Genomic DNA, 21,231 nt, shown 5'->3' with positions numbered 1-21,231 from the left:
GTCCCGCGCAGGCCCGCCCCGCCCCGCCCCCTCGCGCAGGCCCGTTACGTGATGACGCCGGGTGACGGGGGTCGGCGCCGGTCTCCAGGGAGATAGGAGGAGGAGGAGGAGGAGGCCATGAAGCTGCGGCCTGGACACGCACAGTGAACGCCATCCACCGGCGGTGGGCCGCTCTGGAGCGCTGCAGTCCGTGTGGGGGGCTTTAAAAAAATTTGTAAACAAACAAATAAGACAATTTTTCGCTGCTAGTCTTGTTGTTGTTGATGTTGTTGTTGTTGTTGGAGGAAGAGGAAGAGGAAGAGGAAGAGGAAGGGGGAAGAATAAGGTCCAACAACGCGCTATTAACATGGTCCTGCAACGCCAGCAGCAGCAGCAGCTCCACTGAGAGCCAGGGGGGGAGAGACGGGGAAAAGTGCATCGCTACTTGCGCCTATTTATCTGCTGCATCTCCGTGCAAGCGTTTATCTTGAAGTCCAGGCAAATAAAAAATAATGCACCTTGTTTAAAGCAACGCTTAACGTCTACCACTGCACGGCGAGCAGCATCATTCAGCAAGAATACAAACACAGACGATCTGAAAGGGGGTTTCCTCCTCTCACACACACCTCGTGTGTACATAAAAGAAAAAAAGGTGCGAGAAGTCTGGGAAGAAGGCGTGCTGGAGACCAGCAAGAAGTCGGATACTATTAGTAATGCCCATGTCTCTGGTGCAAGCCTGCCGCAGTCTGGCTCTCTCAACATGGCTGCTTTCTTTCTGCTTCGTGCATTTGTTGTGCCTGGACTTCACGGTGGCGGAGAAGGAGGAATGGTACACGGCTTTCGTCAACATCACGTACGTGGAACCGGCCACCTCGGAGTGGAGGTCGGAGAAGAGCGAGTGCGGCCGCTACGGACAGCATTCGCTCAAGCAGGACGCCAGGGGGTTGCTGGCTCTGCCCTCTCACCATGACAAGCTGGCGTGTGACCCTCAGGCCAAGTTTCAGGTGCCCGCCGCTGCTGCCACCAGGGGCTGGATCGCAGTCATACCCAAGGGGAACTGCACTTACAAGGAAAAAATCTGGCACGCTGTCAGGCAGAATGCATCCGCTGTGGTCATTTACAACTTGGGGGCTAGCAACGTCAATGAGACTATCACGATGCCTCATGGAGGTGAGCCGGTTTGCAGGGTGAATGGGGATGTATGTGCTGGCTTATAGATGGGGAAAAGTTGATTATTTTATCTACGTAACTAACAAACACCATATCTGCCACTTCCTCCTTCCCCAAAATGTTGGCGTGAAAGTAAAATACTATTTATCACTTTAATAAATTTGTATTCTGTTATTCTATAATATTTTTCAGTCTTTCATCCCTGTGCAATGCAGGTGAGACAGAATAGGGTTAGAAGAAGCTAAGTGGTATTTTTAACTCGAGGTCTATAATTGTAGGCTCATCCTAAAACCTTTGTTAAATCACCTCCACAACTAATATTGTTTGGAGGCATCTTGCATTAGCTCTCAATGTTACATCTACCCAACCGTATGTCAAGTTTTAATATTTATCTGTTTTGGTACATTAAAGACACTATAATTATACTTGTTGTGCTGTTGTTAACCTTAAGATGCCAATAATAATTATTTAATCTGTAAGGTATATAAAAAGAAATGAAAGTGGTAGTTGCTAAGTTGGCGGTATTAGTTAAAACTTTAAATGAAACAAACATGTTATACTTAAGTTAATAAACCTGGTTTTAAGATTCCTCTTTAAATATATCCTGGAGCTATGTCACCTTTAATTAAATGTAGTAGATTAAGCTTGTATTGAATTGCTTTATCAAAAAATCAAATTAGCGACTGCTTCAGAGACTTAAATTTGATCCTATTTTTAAATAGCTGGTATCCGATTGTTGGTGGTAAGTGGTATTAATTGATTTAAAGTTATTAAAAGTAACCTAAAGTAATTCAGTAAAATTGTGTTCAATAAGTTTGGAAAGACCATGTGTGTTTGGGGAAAATTGATAGAAATCAAATAATATAGTGAAGGTACATGTCTCTTTTCCGAATATTTCTAAAATGGCATTGTGTGAAATGGGTGCTTATTATATAGCCCTTCTGCAGTTTGTTTTTACTTGACAAATGAAGTATTTTCCCAAAACAGGCTGTTCATTCCAATTAGATGTTTTCTTTGGTGCATCTGTAGAAGTTGGGGGTTGTTGTGGACATACTAATCTTCCTAAGCCTTCTAAGGAATGAGAGGCATTGGTATGCTTTCTTGCCAATAGCTCAATGTTGCTGGCTCAATTGCCGGTGATATTTATTTCTAGGAACTTGAAGCTTTTGACCATCTCTACTTTAACACCATCAATGTGAATTGGGGTTTGTGTACTGCTTCGCTTCCTGTAGTCAATCACAATTCCTTCAATGCTGACATTGAGGGAAAGGTTGTTATCTTGTTAATGAATTACAAGGTTCTCAATCTCCTTTCTGTATTCTGTCTTGTCATTGTTCGATATCCAGCCTACTATGGTGGTGTTGTCTGCAAACCTGTAGATTTAGTTGGATTGGCATTTGGCTGCACTGGCGTGAGTGTATAAGGATTCTAGTAGGCGGCTGAGAATGCATCCTCGTGGGGCACCAGTGTTGAGAATTATTATAGAGGATAATAATTTGTTTACTTTCCTTAATGATTGTAGTCTGTGGGTCAGGAAGTTGAGGATCCAGTTGTGTGAGTTTAAAGTTGAGTTTGGTTGTGATAATGGTATTGAAAACAAAGCTCTGGTTGATGATTAGGAGTCTGACGTTAAAAAAAAAGGTCAAAAACTTTATTTGCAATTTGTGCTTACACACATAGGAACTCTTGTGCGGTTGTTCAGAGAGTCAAGTCAAGTCAAATTAAAAAGACACACAGAAAGACACATAATCTATAAAAACATATACTTCTCTAGAAATAGAAAAGAAAGTGCCTAAAACCCTATATAAAGGGGAAAGTGAGAGCATTGTAAATTGCACAAACCCTATATAAAAGTGTCGATTGCATTGTAAATTGCACAGGCCCAGGAGACAATATAATATGATATGCTATGAGGTAGGTCAGGACATCAGTTCATTTGTTTTGGCCAAGAGTCTCACTGTGACAGGGAAGAAGCTCTTAAAAAAGCGTGTTCTGTTTGTGGCGATGCTGTCCGCTCGTCTGTGCCTGAGGTTGTATGTGCAGTTTTTGTGTTTGAGCAGGGAGTGAGCTGGATGTAGTGTGTCTCTGATGATTCTCTCTGCTCTTTTTTGACAGCGCTGTGTGTAGATTGTGTCCATGGAGGTGTCCTTCTTATGTAGGAGTTCCGGGAATGCCAGGGAGATGGCACCAACTATGGAATTGTCGTGGCAGTAGCCTGAAAGGTGGCAATAGTCCACAGGTTTCTGGGCCTTGTCTTGCACCTTTATTGCTGACATAAGTAGTGTGCAGCAGAGACAGTTTGGTAGAGCACCTTTTTTGTTTTCAAGATTTTAACAGTAAGACCTATTCTGTCCTATGTTTTCAGACAATGTCTACAAAGTGTTTGAGCCCAGTCTCTGAATACCTGCATACTTTAAAACTAGTTGTTGATTGCAGATGAAGGGATTTGTATAACATCCAATCTTATATTGTGAGAATGCATTTCATGGCCCATCACTTTTGCAATGATAACGTGAATTGTTTGGGAACAAATACATTGTGACGGTGTTCTCTCCCTTGGATGCCATTCTGATCCCTATCACTGGCAGGACAAGTCAATCCTCAGCATCATTGGTAACAGCTGGGTCTGCTTAGCTGACATCGCATTGGCCCAGCTGCACCTCGTCAGCCTACTCCTTATAAACCCAAAATTTCAGCCCTAGGGGAGAAGGAATAGGTGAGAGAAGAAGCAGGAGGGAAAGAGGAATGAAGAAAGAAGGGAGAGAGGAATGAAGAAAGAAGGGAGAGAGGAACGGAGTGAAAGCGGGGTGCCTCCCTGCTAGCTGTGTTCCCGTGTCGGAGGTTCGAGGAAGACTGAGCCACTGGGGAAAAATAATACAGACCTCCAGCACCACCATGTGACAGGGCTCTCGCTTAACTTTTTTTCCCTGTTGCCAGCCTGGCAACCTTGGCAGCTTTTTAGGTTGCCAAATGACAGTTTAGGTGGTCATTTAAGATGGCTTGCATGACGCGCGCGATAATGTGCTCGGATAAAGCGCGTAGTTACCAGTCGGAATTATACTCAATGAAGCATTCACATATTATTTCTGCTTCAAATAAAGTCACAAACTAAACATTCACCAATCAAGGCATGATATATCCCACAATGAGGAGGGAGGGAGGGGAGGGGGGGGGGGGGGGGGGGGGGAGGGTGGTCAGTACAGGGTGGATCGGAGGGTCTGTGCAGGATGAATGGGTAATCATTACAGGATGAATGGGGGAAGGTGCAGGGTAAATGGAGGGTGGGTCAGTATGGGATGAATGCGTGGATTTGTACAGGATGGATGGGGGATCTGTACAGGGGGGGGGGGGGGTGGCAGGAGAATCAATGCGAGGTGGATAGGGTGATCAGCACAGGATGAATAGATTGGGGGGGGGGGGGGAGATGGGGAGGGGAGCACAGGGGATGTCAGTGAGGACTGAATAGAGGCGGGAATGGGGATCAGTGCCAGATGTAGAGGAGGGGTCCCAGGATAAAGGGGGGGTGGAGGGTGCGTACAAGAGAAAGAGGGAGAGAGAGAGAGAGAGATAAGGGGGGCGAGGTGGGGAGGAAGGAGGGTCAGCGCTTCTCGGACAACATCGCACCGCTGCCTTGGCCGTTGGGATTTCCTCGCCACCGCCTCCCTCCTCCGCCAGCCAAAAGCAAGGTGCGGGGCCGAGCGGTGCATCTCAAAGATCCCATAGCTATAGTATCTTTGGTGCTGCTGCTTCAGAAGTGTCGGAACGAATGACGGGCCCCGCACAGCGGCAGCAGAGGCCGCGACAGCAATCCCGCTAACGGCGAAAACCGCTTTCAAACAAACCCTCCCGCACGCCGAGGCCTCCCCCTCCCTCCGTCCTCCCGGATTAGCGGCAAAGATCGTACAGCGGAGCTCTGCTATAAGATCTTTGGTTAGCGGGTTTGCAAGCAGCGGCCCTTATCAGGGCGGGCGGGGGGCGGGAGGAGGAGGAGATAGAGCCGCTGTTCGGGACCAGTCATTCGCTGCGACCCTTTGTCACTCCGCACCTAGTATCTTTCCCACGCAATACAGCCGTCACCACCGACACAAAACGTCACGTTCCTTTTCTCCAGAGATGCTGCCTGACCCGCGGAGTTACTCCAGTTTTTTGTGTCTATCTTCGGTACAAACCGGTATCTGGTTGCCAAGCCGGGCAAAATGACTCGGTGTTTAGGTTGCCCGGCGGCGCTTTGAGTGGTCAATGGCACCCGGGCAACCGTTAATTTCGAGCCCTGTGTGATCAAGACTAGGCTGCCGGGAAGAAGCCCTAGACAGCCAGCGCCTCTACTGAGTCTAAGGCTGAGTGGCCAGGGCAAGCCTGAGACGCCAGTATCTCTTCATGCCCACGGACAACGAGCGACTGTGCCGACACACAGGGGCAAATACTGAGCTACCAGGATAAGCCAGAAACCACCAGCACCAAAGCTGAACTACAAAAATAGGCCTGCGACTGCCAGTGCCTTCTCTCAAGGCAAGGATGCAGTGCAGGGAGAAGCCTGAGATCATCACACCTCATCCTTCGAGACCAAGACACAGCTGCCGGTACAAGCCGAAGATTTCCAGCACAGCCACCTATACACCGTGACGATGAGTGACAGCACGCCCATGTGGCACTGTGGTCCTTTCTTATCACTGTAAATAAATCATATCACGTGAGTTCACCTTACTGTGAGTTTCGGTGTGGTCATTGGCGAACCTAGCGTCATCCTTGACACCGCAACATTTATAAACTAGCTTAAAAGGACAATATTTTAAAATAAAAGAAACAAAAAATTAACAGCATGCTCAGTACCTAAAACTTGGAAATTTCAGTGATTTGCAATGTACAAACAGCTGTGATTAAAATTAACAACTATGTCTATATAAAGGATAGAACTGTCAAGTAAATATTGCATTTATATCATCAAATAGGATGGGGAAAATAAAGTTGGTGCACTAATTGAAGGCGCACTAGGATAGTAGGCACAAATTCTTGGCACAAATGTCAACCAATGACTAGCTTCAGCTTGAAGTTTAAATGTGGGCCTATCGCGTTTAGAGACATATTAATGCAGTAGATTTCAAATTGACCAAGAACTTGCGCTAGCCACATGAATGCAAGGCCATGACTGCAAACCAGATTTGGGTATCTTACAACTGGTTTCTTGATTTCTCAGAATCTTTACAACATTAATAAGAAATGATTTTGAGATGTAATGGAATGCATTTCAATTGTCTGCAAGATTGCATCTTCTTCAAAACTCAAGAAGCTTGACTACATCCATAACAAAGCATTTGTGTTGTCTGGACTGCTTAAATGTTCACTGCTGTGCATGTGGCTTTGGGTAACACCTCCAAACCATGCTGTGGCAACTCATCAAGTTTTTTCAACAACATTGCCAAACCTGTATTTACCACCAATAAGCACAGGCATCATTGGCAAGGTCTTCCAATTCCTTCACCCGTACAGGAATACCATGGAACCCATTATTTAAGAGCAGTGAGTAGGTTTGTAAGCAATTTTCAGGGCAATTAGGACTATTTAGTGAATGCTGGGCTTGCTGGAAAATCCACATACAGGTGCACAACCTTTTATCCGAAGATCCAAATAACGAAAACCTCCGAATAGCGGCCATTTTTTCGGTCCTTGAAGAAAGGTCCTTGAAAACGTTCACCGAGGGCGGCCCGCAGAGGTGACAGCGGAACCTCCGGTCGGTCCTCGAAGAAAGGGGAACTAAATCCCCATTCATAAAAGAGAAGGTGAGGCTATATTGCGCGGGAGGGTTAATAATTGACAATCTGCTGCTGCCTGCCCGCTGAGTTAAAAAGTTCCCACGGTAGACTCACAATACACAGCGTATCGTGAGTCTTGCGTGGGAACTTTTTAACTCAGCGGGGCAGGCAGCAGCAGATTTTCGCTCCCTTCAGTTTCACCTCACCTACACCCCTCTGCTTCCCGGCCATGTGTGTGACCCCTTCCCTCCCCTCTCCAGCTCCCCGCCCATTGCACCGGCGCGGGGGCTTTGCACTGTCTTCAAGTCGGTGATTGCAGCAGGACCGTGCCAGTCACCGGCGACGTCAGGACCAACGGGACACCGACCCCCAGGCCCACTGCAAGCACGGAGATCCCAGAGACCCACAGCCAGCAGCAGCCCAGCCCCGTTCCAACTCCAGAGGAAAACTGCAAACTGGCCGGAGACGTCAGAACCACCAGAAGCCGTTCCCCGAGCTGCGCCCCCTCATCGGGACACCGACTCCCAGGCCCACTGCAAGCACGGCGATCCCAGAGACACACAGCCAACAGCAGCCCAGCCCAGCCCCGCTCCAACTACAGAGGAATCTGGGTTGCGATGACGGGGCATAGCTCGGGGCGTCGTAGGGGCCCATCGGGGAGCGGGTTCCTGTTGGTCCTGACGTCTCCGGCCACCTGCCATCCTCCGGGAACTGTACCGCCCTTGCAGGAGAGTGGGGTTGTTTGCAGTTGCAGAGGGAGGGGGCAAGGGCAACTCCAGCCCAGCCCCGCTCCAACTCCAGAGGAACACGCTCCCCGTAGGGGTAGAAGCTGATGGTGAGCAAGGTACGTCTTGTTCTTTGGGTGGCGCAGCTCGGGTTGTGGGCGAACTGCCACTTGTCGCCGTAGCGGCCCATCGGGGAGCGGATTCCTCTGGAGTTGGAGGGGGAGGGGGGTATTGTGCTGATCGCCCCCTGCTATCCCAGGGACAGGGAGACACAGCGGCTGTTTAGACTGGTGGGCAATCACTTCCAAAGTTCTGCTCACACAGTCAGTACACCTCTCCTACACTGCATTTCATACAAACATTTATTCTGCAAGAAAAAACTACATTGAAGACTCAAACTCGCGACCGAGTTTACTGCCGGGATCAAGGCGCAAACTCGCGACATTGCGGATATGAGCCGAGCACTCTACCACTGAGCCAGCCTTTAAAATCTACGCTAAAAAATTTCCATTCCGAAGACCGACAAATTCTGAATTACGAAAAGTGTCTGGTTTTCGGATAAAAGGTTGTGCACCTGTACTATAGTTCATAAGATATAAAGCAGCCATAACAAACTAACAGGGTTGAAACAAATTTAAATAGTAAGGAGTGGTGAGACATACCAACAGAAGTATGTGGCAAGAGATTGTAAAACTGGCAATCGTATATGTTTCACAATATGTCCTTCCTTGCTCAGCTACATTAGTGATGAATCTAATCTGAATCTAGTAATGGAACATGAGCTGGAAGAAAAGCAAATGAGAACATCAAAGAAATATGACTATAATGTAGGATTCAAGATGAGTATTTAGGAATAAAGCTGATTTTAAGAGCAAGGGACACAAAGGAAAGCATGCTTAAAAAAATAAAATAAAGGGAGAACTATAAAGCAATGCAACATTTCATTGGAAAGATCAACTTAACTTGGAGCCACTCAAGAATTGTCTAACTTCCCCTGTAGGACTTCAAAAGACCCTGAAATTGCATTGAGGATTCAAAGATTATTATTGCTGCACACAACTAGCTACAGCCATCTTCAGCTATTTCATTCACATCTATTCCTTCAGTGGCGATGTTTGCTGACAATGACACAATGAGCAATTTCAACTCCTTAGAAAATGATACGGCTCATGCTCAGCGAGATCTGAACAACATTCAGAAATGGGCTAGTGGATGGCAAGTAACATTTGTATCTCAAAAGTGTCAGGGACTAACCATCTCTAATAAGAGGTAAGCTGACCACCTTTTGATATTAAGTTGCATTACCATCATCAGGTTTCCCCATTGACAATATATTTATCAGATGCAAAACTGAACCAACTACGGGAACAAGTCAGTAGCTGTGCATCCTGCAACTGAATAACCACTCTAAAGCCTTTCCGCCACCCACACAGCACAAGTCGGGCATAATGGAATTCTCTCTACGTGGTTGTATAAGTGTAGCTCTTAAAATTACCTGAAGTACAACACCATCTGTGAAAAGAAGTCTGCTTAATTGGTATTGTGCTTAAATCACTGAGACAAAGAAGGCTACAGACGATGTGCTGGTAAATAAGATTTAGAAAAGATGGATAGTTGATAGTTGCATTGGATATGATGGACTGATGGGTCTATTTCTGTGCTGTATTACACAGGGCTCGAAATTAACGGTTGCCCGGGTGCCAATGACCACCCAAAGTGCCGCTGGGCAACCTAAACGCCGAGTCATTTTGCCCGGCTTGACACTGCAGATACTAGTTACACGGCGCACTGGAGCCGCACTGGAGATATGGCGACGGCTGTTGTGCGGGGCAAAGATATTAGGTGCGGGGTGACGAAGGGTCGGAGCAAATGACGGCCCCCGAACAGCGGCCGCGACAGTGGGTCCATCGCCTCCCACACCCCGCCTGCCCTGATAACAGCCGCTGCCTGCCACTCTGCCAACAGCGCTTTCAAAACAAACCCTCCCGCATGCCGAGGCCGGGAGGAGGGAGGGAGGGGGAGGCCTCCTTCCGCCGTCTGAAGCAGCTGCAACCAAAATACCTATAGCTATAGGATCTTTGAGCTGCACCACTCGGCCCCGCACCTTGCTGTTGGCTGGCGGTGGCGAGGAGATCCCAACTGCCTCCCCCTTTGGCGGCGGCACTTGGCGGTGGAGAGGGACGGTCAAGGCAGTGGGGCGATGTTGTCCGAGGAGCGCTGACCTTCCTTCCTCCCCACCTCCTCCCCCTCTTCCCCTTCATCCTGTACTGATCCCCTCCCATTCATCCTGTAGTGATCCCCCATTTATCCTGCACAGACCCTCCTATCCACACTGTACTGACCCCCCCTCCCATTCATCCTGTACTGATCCCCCCCTGTTCATTTTGTGCTGATCCCCCCCCCCCATCCATCCCGTACTGATCCCCCCACATTCAACACCACTGACATCCCTCGTGCTCTCCCCTCACAATTTTACATACTCCAACCAACAAGTACTAATTCACCAGCCTCCATCCATCCATTCTGCACCGATTGCCTTATCAAACCCCCCCCCCCCCCCCCCCCCCCCCCCCCCCCCCCCCCACCATCTATCCACCCCTCCCTGACCCTATTGTGCTGGAAATATCTTCAGAGCGAACATTGACTATGTTTGATAACGGAATGCAATCAAATGTGTTTTAATTCCCAATGTTATTATTTGTTTTAGTCCATAAAGATGGATTAATTAAATTGTGAACACGTGAAACGTTAAAACCGCAGTGTTCGATTGTCACTGCTACCGTTGACACGTTTTACAGAATTCATTTTAACGACAAATCAATGCTCTTAATATGGAGTATCAGTACTGTAGTTATTTAATGAGCAACATTCACAACTATACGTTGGATTTATCCAGGTTTTACTTCTACAGTCAGTCATATACATCACAAATTGGGTGAGGAGATATTTCAGTTGAAATTTTAACGTTAATTCTGAAGTGGGAATGATGGAAACAGCGTTTATCAATAATTTTTTTTAAATCTGGTGCGTACAAACTGGGTATCTTCATTGCTGTTCACAACACGTACATATAATCTGAATGTTCGGTAATGTGGTGTTTTGACACCTTTAAACATATTACCAAAAGAACATTTGCTGCAGTTATGTCCTTTAGCCATCTCTTGTCAGTTAGTGTAATGTTTAACCTGTCAGATGGGTATAGTCGGTTTTAACAGTTATTATCATAAAATGCCTTTAGAAATTTCCTTGCAACCTGTATATTTCGTTAAGGATAAATTATGTGGGAAGCGAGAGTGTTTCTGTACCAATAGCAATAACAACCCATGCTATGGCCATGTCATGGTAATTTTCGGTCCTTCACAGAAAACATGCTTGCATCAATCTGTAGTGTGCATGATTAAGCATATATGTTACCATGGTCCAGGATTTATTGACACAGGTTGATCATACGCTAACCACATTTTTGTTTGGAAGTGGAAAGAACTAATAGAAATTACATTAATTGCAATGTGTAAAAAGAGTTGAGATACTGTATTATAATTTTGCTGCATGTCATTGTGGTATATATATATATATCATGTCTTGATTGGTGAATATGTTTAGTTTGTGACTTTATTTGAAGCAGAAATAATATGTGAATGCTTCATTGTGCATAATTCCGACTGGTAACTACGCACTTCGTCCGAGCACATTATCGCACGCGTCATGCAAACCGTCTTAAATGACCACCTAAACTGTCATTTGGCAACCTAAAAAGCTGCCAAGGTTGCCCGGCTGGCAACAGGGAAAAAAAGTTAAGTGAGAGCCCTGGGTTTGACAATTACTATGACCCATCCATCAGCTTAAACTTTCTTTCACTCCACTGGGATTGCACTGTGGCTGCAGTCTTTGCAACCTACAAGATGGACTCCACCTGCAACTTGCCCTTCCAATTCCACAGTCTGTTTCTAGATCTCACCGTCTCCATCACAGGAGACAGACTATTGACCGACATGCACTACAAACTCACTGACTCCCATAGCTAGCTAGACTACACTTGAAGCCGCAATCTCCCGTAAGGAGGTGGCTGATTTGGGAGCTCCGGGCCACGGGGTGTTGTCGAGTTTTCCCGACGTCGGCGTTCCGACCATCCCGACCAGAGGGCTTGAACATCGGGCCGTCCGTAACGGCGACTGTGGAGGGTCAAGGCCCCGACCGCGGGTGAACAAGGGAGGAGGAGGAGGACTGTCTGAACTGTATTGCCTTCCACCAGAATGAAAAATGCTGTGGTGGATGTCGGTGTTGAATTATGTTGTGTATTATGTCCTTTTTTAACTGTAACGCTGCATGGTAAATTAATTTCACTGCACCTTATGGTGCATGTGACAAATAGATTTGAACTTTTGAACCTTCTTCCCACCCTACCTCCCGTAAAGACTCTATCCCTAACTCCCAATTCCTCTGTCTACGCCGCATCTGCACCCAGAATGAGATTTTCCATACCAGGGCATTGGAGATATCCTCATTCTTTAGGAAACGAGGGGTTCCCCATCTCCATTATATATGAGGCTCTCACTAGGGTCTCCTCGATATCCCACAGCTCTGCCCTTGCTCCCCCTCCCGCTCCCGTATTCGTAACAAGGAGAGTCCCCCTTGTCCTCGCCTTCCACCCTATCAACCGTAGCAAACAGCATATACTGTAATCCTCCAACATTTTCACAACCTCCAACGGGATCCCACTACTAGCCACATCTTCCCATCTCCACCCCTTTCTGCTTTCCGCAGAGACCGTTCCCTCGGCAAATCCCTGGTCAACTCTTCCCTTCCCACCCAAACCACCCCTTCCCCGGGTACTTTGCCCTGCAACCGCAGGAGATGCAACACCTGTCCCTTTGCCTCTCCCCTTGACTCCATCCAAGGACCCCGACAGTCTTTCCAGGTGAGGCAGAGATTCACTTGCACCTCCTCCAACCTCATCTGCTGTATCCGCTGTTCATAGAATAGAATGCTATTCATTGTCATTCAAACCTAGGTTTGAACTAAATATAATTTCTACAGTTTTTTACATTACAAAACAATCCAAGACCCACACTTAACACAGTTTACATAAACATCCATCACAGTGAGTCTCCAACATCTCCTCACTGTGATGGAAGGCAAAGTCTTTATCTCTTCCCTTTGTTCCTTCTCCCGCGGTTCAGCAGTCCAACTGCAGTGTCGAGGCGAACTGGGGCTCCGATGTTTCCAGGTGTAAACTGTACATCGGCGAGACTAAGCACAGGCTCGGCAATCGTTTCGCTGAACATCTCCGCCTTAACCTACCTGATCTCCCGGTTGCTCAGCACTTTAACCCCCTCCCATTCCCAATCTGATCTTTTTGTCCTGGGCCTGCTACATTGTCAGAGTGAGGCCCAGTGCAAATTGGAGGAACAGCACCTCATATTTCCCTTGGGTAGCTTACACCCCAGCAGTATGAACATTGACCTCTAACTTCAAATAACCCTTGCTTTCCCTCTCTCTCCCCATCCCCTTCCAAGTTCTCCTACCAGTCTTACTGTCTCTGACTACATTCTATCTCTGTCCTGCCCACTCTCCTGACGTCAGTCTGAAGAAGGGTGTCGACCGGAAACGTCACCCATTCCTTCTCTCCAGGGATGCTGCCTGGCCCGCTGAGTTACTCCAGCATTCTGTGTCTACCTTCCAATTCCACATCCTGACTTGGAAATGTAAGGGCGTTCATAATTGCTGGTACGAAATCCTAAACTTTATGCACAGCAATATTATTGCTCAATCAAAAATTTAAGCCGTTATGGAAGAACAGCAAGATTTTGAGGGAATCTCATCTTGGATTAACTTCGAGGAGCAGAATAAGGCCATTCGGCTCATCTTCGCCATTCAATCATGGCTAATCTATCTTACCCTCCCAACCTTATTCTCCTGCCTTAGCCCCATATCCCCTGACACCCTTACTAATCAAAAATCTGTCAATCTCTACCTTAAAAATATTGATTGACTTGGCCTCCACAGCCGTCTGTGGCAACGAATTGCATGGATTCACCACCTTCTGACTAAATAAATTCCTTATCTCCTTTCTAAAGGTACATCCTTTTATTCTGAGGCTGTGGCCTCTGGTCTTAGACTCTCCCATTAGTGGAAACATCCTCTCCACATTCACTCTGGCCAGGCCTTTCACTTTTTGGTATCCTGCACCATCACTCCCAAGTCCCTTTGGATCTCCGATTTCTGAATTTTCACTCCATTTAGAAAATTGTCTATGCCTTTATTCCTACTACCAAAATACATGACTCCACACTTTCCTACGCTGTATTTCATCTTCACAGCCCACTCTCCCTACCCGTGCAAGTCGTTCTGCAGAGTCCTTGCTTTCTTTACACTATCTGCCCCTCCACCTATCTTCGTATCATCTGCCAACTTGGCCACAAAGGCTTCAATGGTTAAGGTACAGTTATCTAGTGTAATGACTGAACAAGCTTGAATTGTTTACTGTGCTATTGACTAGGATTATAATTGATGTGAAAATATGCCTTCAATTCAATTCAAAATGTAACAAAGCTCTCTATTGCTAAGCATTATAATAATAAGAATGTTATCAGCAGTTTTGCTTTAATCAAGAATGATAAAGAAAACAAAGATTACAAATTTTAATCCAGAATATTTATTCTGAAATGCTTGATATTTGAAAAAAACTGAGAAAAATCAGAATGTCCCAACTAGGTTAATCTGGGTCATACTTCAACAGTTGAATAATATTTTATATAAATGCCTGGAACATCTTGTAACATTTGAATTTTGATTTCCCCATATGGAAGCGGAACGGGAGAGCTATGTTCTGAAAGGTCATTTTTCATAGCTGTCACAACGTTAGTTACATAAACTGTTCAGAAGCAGCAGGAGTTCCATTAAATTAATGCTGACATTTTAATTGATGATCAGCAAATTAATGCTGCTAATTGCATAATATTTTAATGCTGTTTTAATTGCTTTCTCATATTTTAGGAAAACTGCTGACTCATAGACCATCTGCAAGAAGGTGCAATTTTTTTTAAAGAATGACATTTTCAAATGGAGTTCATAGAAAAAAAATATCATTATTAACAATAACTGTAGATACAGTGATGTAATAACATACTGGTGTTATTAGAATCTTTTTCACCATTTAAGTCTAGAAATTTCAACACTATGCTGTTTGCTTTTTCACTGATATTTGATTGGAAATTCATTTTCTCAGTGTGAAATGTTGTAACAACCATTTTGTAACACTGGAGGTTGCTCCAGAAACGTTTCCATATGAATTAGTGACATGTTTCCGATTTTCAGCATGAAACACATGTTTAGTGATGTCTTTAATGCAGTACTATTTTCCAATATAATGTGACCAAGTTCCTCTCTTAGGCTATTATTTACAAAAACTGCTCTTGCTTAATGTTTAACCTCCAACAGACCTCATTCTTATTTCTCTTTGGAAAAGACTTGCAACAGATATTTTTGTGCCACCATTGCTATTTCTGCCAGAAGACATTGAATCTTTCCAGGGGTATCAAAGGAGGTGCAGCCATGATTGAGAACTCTGTGGAAAGAGGTGTGGCAGGGCTTGTTCTGAAAATCTCATGCCATTGAGGACTAGAGCGAACTGTGCTGCTAACTAGCCCTCTCCAAGGAACTACTAACTAAAAGCTTGCATTATTTAAAATTTGAAGCTGTGATTACGGTCACAATCTTATTTCTTACCTGATTTGGGATCATCCATGATGGATGCAGCTAATCTGTGCCATATTTCGGTTAGAGATTCACTGCAAAATTAAGGTCACTGATGTTTTTCTCCTCTGGAAGAAATGATTACTATTTCCCCATTACACCAAAAGATGAGTTTCAGTGAATATAGTTGTTTGTCAGCACTGCTGAATTCCTCAGGTTCAAAGGCTCATAGTCCTCATTTGGTGTTGGGTCCAGGACCCTGAGCTTCTCATGAAGGGCCTCCAATCATTCAATGTTTAGGATGTTGTTGACTAAAGTCATAGAGTGATAGTGTGGAAACAGGCCCAACTTGCCCACACCGACCAACATGTCCCAGATACACTAGTCCCATCTTCCTGTGTTTGGTCCATATCCCTCCAAACTTGTCCTATCCATGTACCTGTCTAACCGTTGGAATAGTCCCAGCCTCAACTACCTCCTCTGGCAGCTTGTTCCATACACCCACCACCCTTTGTGTGAAAACGTTACCCCTCAGATTCCGATTAAATCTTTTCCCCTTCACATTGAACCTATGTCCTCTGGTCCGCGATTCCCTCGCTCTGGACAAGAGATTCTGTGCATCTACCCGATTTATTCCTCATGATTTTATACACCTCTATAAGATCACCCCTCATCCTCCTGCGCTCCAAGGAATCTAGACACCCAGCTTACTCAAGATCCTCGTAAATCTTCTCTGTACCCTTTCAAGCTTGACAATATCTTTCCTATAACATGGTGCCCAGAACTGAACACAATACACTAAATGCACTCACCAACGTCTTATACAACTGCAACATGACCTCCCAACTTCTATACACAATACTCTGACTGATGAAGGCCAATGTGCCAAAAGCCTTTTTGACCACCTTATCTACCTGCGACTCGACCTTCAAGGAACCATGCACCTGCGCTCCTAGATCCCTCTGCTCTTCAACACTCCCCAGAAGCCTACCATTCACTGTGTGACTAACAAAGAAATTTAGTTTAGATACAGTGTGGGAACAAGCCCGTTGACCAGTGATCCCCGCACAGTAACACTATCCCACACACACACACAAGGGCCAATTTACATTTATAGCAGGCCAATTAACCTAGAAATCTGTATGTCTTTGGAGTGTGGGAGGAAACCAACGATCTCAGTCATGGGGAGAACGTACAAACTCCATGCAGACAGCATCTGTATCGCCGCGCCACCGTACCACCCCATGAGCAATGACGAATCTCATTACTCTTTCATTCTATGGCTGTTGCAGTTGCCAAGTGATAGACCTAAGGAAGTATGGCCTTATACCTTTTAATGTAGTTGCTCGCTCCTGTGCTTTTCTTCAGCCGTTGCATCTGAGCATCACTATAGTAAAAGACCACTGTTAGTATCAAATGACACTCTCCAATCTCTATTACCTCCAGGACATATTCCAAAACGTATCAGACCAAGTATTGTACCATGTTGATATTCACTGCTTACTACACAACTTGGAACATGGGTGTGCAAAGCTTTTATTTGAGGCCCTTCTGCAGGCTGGAAGCATTGGAGGTAGATGAGAGATAATCGGGTGCATCATGAGAATCTGCTGCAACTGGAACTCAACGTTACATGTGCATTGGTCAGGCAGAACCTGGACAAATTTTTGATAGCCGATGAGATCTGATATAATGGCATTCTTAATTTGGTATATCACATGGAGGCATAATAGTCAAATGTTGATTCCTAAATGTTCAATAATCGCTCTCATCGGCTCATGAGCGATAGGAGCAGAATTAGGCCATTCGGCTCATCAGGTCTACTCCGCCATTCAATCATGTTTGATCTATCTTTCCCTCTTAACCTCATTCTCCTGCATTCTCCCGATACCTACTAATCAAGAATCTATCTATCTCTGCCTTAAAAATACCCATTGACCTGGCCTTCTGTGCAATGAATTCCACAGGTTTACCACCATCTGACTAAAGAAATTCCTCCTCATCTCCTTCCTAAAGTAACGTCCTTTAATTCTGAGGTTATGACCTCTGGTCCTAGACTCTCCCACTAGTGGAAACATCCTCTCCACATTCACTCTATCCATGCCTTTTACTATTCGGTAAGTTTCAATGAGGTCTCCCCTCATTCTTCTAAATTTTAGCGAGTAGAGGCCCAGTGCCGTCAAACGCTCATCATATGTTAACCAACTCATTCCTGGGATCATTCTTGTATATCTCCTCTGGACCCTCTCCAGTGCCAGAACATCCCTCCTCGGATATGGGGCCCAAAATTGTTCACAATACTCCAAATGTGTTCTGACCAGCGCCTGATAGAGCCTTAGCATTCCATCGCTTTTTTTGTATTCTAGTCCTCTTGAAATGGACTGTTATACATGGGCGAGACCAAAAACAAACTGGGCGATCATTTCGCAGAACATCTTCGCTCAGCCCACTTGAACCAACCTGATGTCCTGCTTGTTGGACACTTTAATTCTCCTTCCCATTCCTACACAGACCTTTCTGTCCTCGGTCTCCTCCATTGTCATAGTGAGGCTAAATGTAAATTGGAGGAACAGCATCTCATATTTGACTTGGGCAGTGTAGAGCTCAGTGGTACCTGAAGTGAGAGAAATCAATATTCATACCACTCTCTCTCTCCCTCTCCCTCTCCCTCTCCCTCTCCCCCTCCCCCTCTCTCAATGGCCTGTTTCCTTTATCATCATTACTTTTTTGCATATCTTTCATTCATTGTTCTTTATCTCTCCACATCACCGTCTATATCTCTCACTTCCCTTTTCCATAACCAGTCTGAAGAAGGGTCTCGACCCAAAACGTCACCCATTCCTTTTCTCCAGAGATGCTGCCTGAGTTACTCGAGCTTTTTGTGTCTCTCTCGAAATAAATGCTTGCATTGCATTTGCCTTCCTTACTACCAATTCAACTTGCAAATTAGCCTTTTTTGGGAATCCTGCACCACCATTCCCAAGTTCCTTTGCACCTCCGATTTCTGAATTCTCTAAAATTGCTACCAAAATGCATGACTCCAGACTTTGCTACTTCGCTATATTCCATCTGCCACGACTCTGCCCACTCTCCCAACCTGTCCAAGTCCTTCTGCAGAATCCCTGCTCTCTATACACTACCTGCCCCTCCACCTATCTTCATATCATCTGCAAACTTGGTCAGAAAGCTTTCAATCTCCTCATCCAAATCATTAATATAACACGTGAAGAGTAGAGGCCTCAGCACTGAACTCTGTGGAACTCCGCTAGTCACTGGCAGCCATCCAGAAAAAGCCCCCTTTATTACCATTCTTTGCCTTCTGCCATCCAGCCAACCTGATGTCCATGCTAGTTGTCTTCCCTTTGATACTATTGATGCCATGGGTCTCATCATCTCATTGACACCTCTCCCCTGGTATTTATAGGACATGATCAGTCAACGTGCATGTATGCTTCTCATCTTTTGGCATGGCATGTTTTTCTATGTAAAGCTGTGTATGCTGTGGTGGTCCCTTTAAGGCCCAGAGCCTGAGTTGCATCTGTGCCTTTAGAAGTCATCAGCTGACATTCTTATGGGGTTTTTTTGGTTGCTTTTTAAGGGAAAACTTCTTGAGGGGAAAAAAATCACCTGCACATTTGCATGAGGTTGATGAAGAAAGATTGCTCTTTTAAAACAACAATGTGACATGCAACACTACACCAAGAGCATTGTTTTAAGATCCCAAAATTATTATATGGGCTAAACCTGAAAACTCTTGCCTGTTCATGTTGCTTCCTAAATTTCATTATCGTAACCAGTGTGTAATGCATTGTTTATTGGGAACCAATAATGTGAAGGAAGGAAGTGCAGATGCTGGTTTACACCGAAGATAAACACAAAATGCTAGAGTAACTCAGGCAATGTTTCTGAAAAAAAGGAATTGGTGACGTTTCGGGTCCTCGAAGAAGTGTCTAGACCCGAAATGTCACCTATTCCTTTTCTCCAGAGATGCTGCCTGAACTGCTGAGCTACTCCAGCATTTTGTGTCTATCGATAAAGCTTGTTGACTGCTCCAGTTAAATCTGGTCTGCAGTTTATAAAACTGTCATCCAACTCTCACTGGTGGTAGTTGCTCTGAAAATGAATCTGTTTTGAGAACAATGAATAGGACAGGGAATGGGGCCCATGTTGGAAGAAATGGAAAGTTGGTAAGATGTCCTGTGATAAAATATAAGGAGGCTCTCTCAGCACAGACTTATATATTAGATAAATCTGGTTGATTTAAAAGCATAATTGATTAAAAAAACAAGTCAAACCTCATCAGAGATACCTCTCAGTTTGTCTAAAATCAGTACAAACCAGCTTTCCTCTCACCCCCAAGCTGTTCCATTAATAATAATGTGTTGTACTTCCCCAGGCTGCTCAAATCTCAGATTAGCTTTGAAGTCATGGCAACTGGGTCCCAGAAGTAGTTTCACAGGAAGCACCAGGCAGTTCCTGGCAAGGTCTAGAAATCTGATTTAACATCCCAGAAGTTCTGAAAGGAACAGATTTTCTTGTAAATCTGCATGCCTCATCACTGCATGCCTTCCCCCACATAAACAAAATGGCAAATTGGTTCCAACAAAACAAAGAGGAATATCTTCACTTCTAACCCAAATTAGCTTAATAAACCTGCTATACTTTCAGTCATTAGACAAACAAAGTGCTAGACCAGGCACAATGATTACTTTGTTATGAAGCAATTAATATCTCTGGAGCATACTGCAAAACTGCATTGAATCTTTAAGGATTTCACAGCACCGCTAACTATTTCATGACTTTTGCTTAACTGGAACAGATGCCCATTACAAGATAAAGGAAAATACAAAAAAAAACTAATGATTTGTCTAATTGAAGAATTTATTATTTCATTTCTAAATTGCGTTTAAAAATATTTAAAACCAGGTATGTGTGTTCCACTTGTTAACGCAATAAGATAAAGCAAAACATGCATTCACAAATGCATAGATTATTGAATTGTTAGAAAGGTACAGCATGGAAATAGGCCCTTCAGCCCACCGAATGCCATGCCGACCACCAATCACCTCTTCACACTAGATCTATGTTATCCCACTTTCACATCCACTCCCGACACAATCGGGGCAATTTACAAAGCCTATTAACCTTCAAACCTGCATATCTTTAGGGATGTGGGAGGAAACTGGAGCACCTGGAGGAAAGCCACACGATCACGGAGAGAATATGCTGACTCCACGTACAACACACGTGTCAGGATTTAGCCCAGGTCTCTGGCACTGTGAGGCAGCAGCTCGCCTGGCTGCATCACTTGTATGGAGATTGCTTTCTTAAATACAGTGTGGCTTTACATACAGACTCAATTAGCAAAATACATTCAGTACAAGAGTGGCATGGGATCTACTCGGAGCACAAACCTAGCAATACGGTAGTCTAGTCTCGTCCAGAGATCTTTGAAGTCTCAAATTGATTTGATCAAGCAAGGAGTTCAAAAATTGGAAATTTCAGTGTTGCATGTTGGAAAATGAACATAAGAACTTAAAAATTAAAGAAATGTTTGACAGCCAGTGAGCTATTCTGCACAAACTTGAGAAAACCTAATTACTTGTAGTTCTCCTTCCTCCCCTATCCAGATGGTGGTTCAGAAAGTGAATGCTATAAATATCTGAAACATCATTTCCCTTTATTGTCTTTTGTTTCAATGGCATAATTAACTATTCTATGTAGATTGGTCTTTCGTTTCAGCCACCAAAGCTGGAGGTGCATGCCATAGTCTTGTGACCTTCTGCATTACATGATAATGTTTTGCTAAGCCATGCCTAAATCTCTTACTTTATTTGTATACTTTTATAAATGGTGGTTGTATGGAACAATCTGCCAGAGGAGATGGTTGAGGTTGGGACTATCCCATCATT

The 21,231-nt window shown here is 44.8% G+C and overlaps 1 protein-coding gene across 2 annotated transcripts in view; it reads left to right on the top strand.

Moving 5' to 3' along the window:
• Nucleotides 1–293: 293 nt before the first annotated feature.
• rnf150 (ring finger protein 150) overlaps nucleotides 294–21,231 on the top strand; it is a 63,091-nt gene continuing 42,153 nt past the window's right edge. For both annotated transcript variants that reach the window (XM_033050263.1, XM_033050349.1), the window contains exon 1: nucleotides 294–1,149. In XM_033050263.1, the coding sequence (XP_032906154.1) occupies nucleotides 693–1,149 (457 nt within the window). In that variant the 5' untranslated portion in view covers nucleotides 294–692. The remainder of the gene's footprint in view (nucleotides 1,150–21,231) is intronic.

This window comes from Amblyraja radiata, chromosome 1 (assembly GCF_010909765.2).
Source record: "Amblyraja radiata isolate CabotCenter1 chromosome 1, sAmbRad1.1.pri, whole genome shotgun sequence".
Lineage (NCBI taxonomy): Eukaryota > Metazoa > Chordata > Chondrichthyes > Rajiformes > Rajidae > Amblyraja > Amblyraja radiata.
Note: the sequence above shows the minus strand (reverse complement) of the source record. Positions and strands in the feature narration are given on the sequence as shown.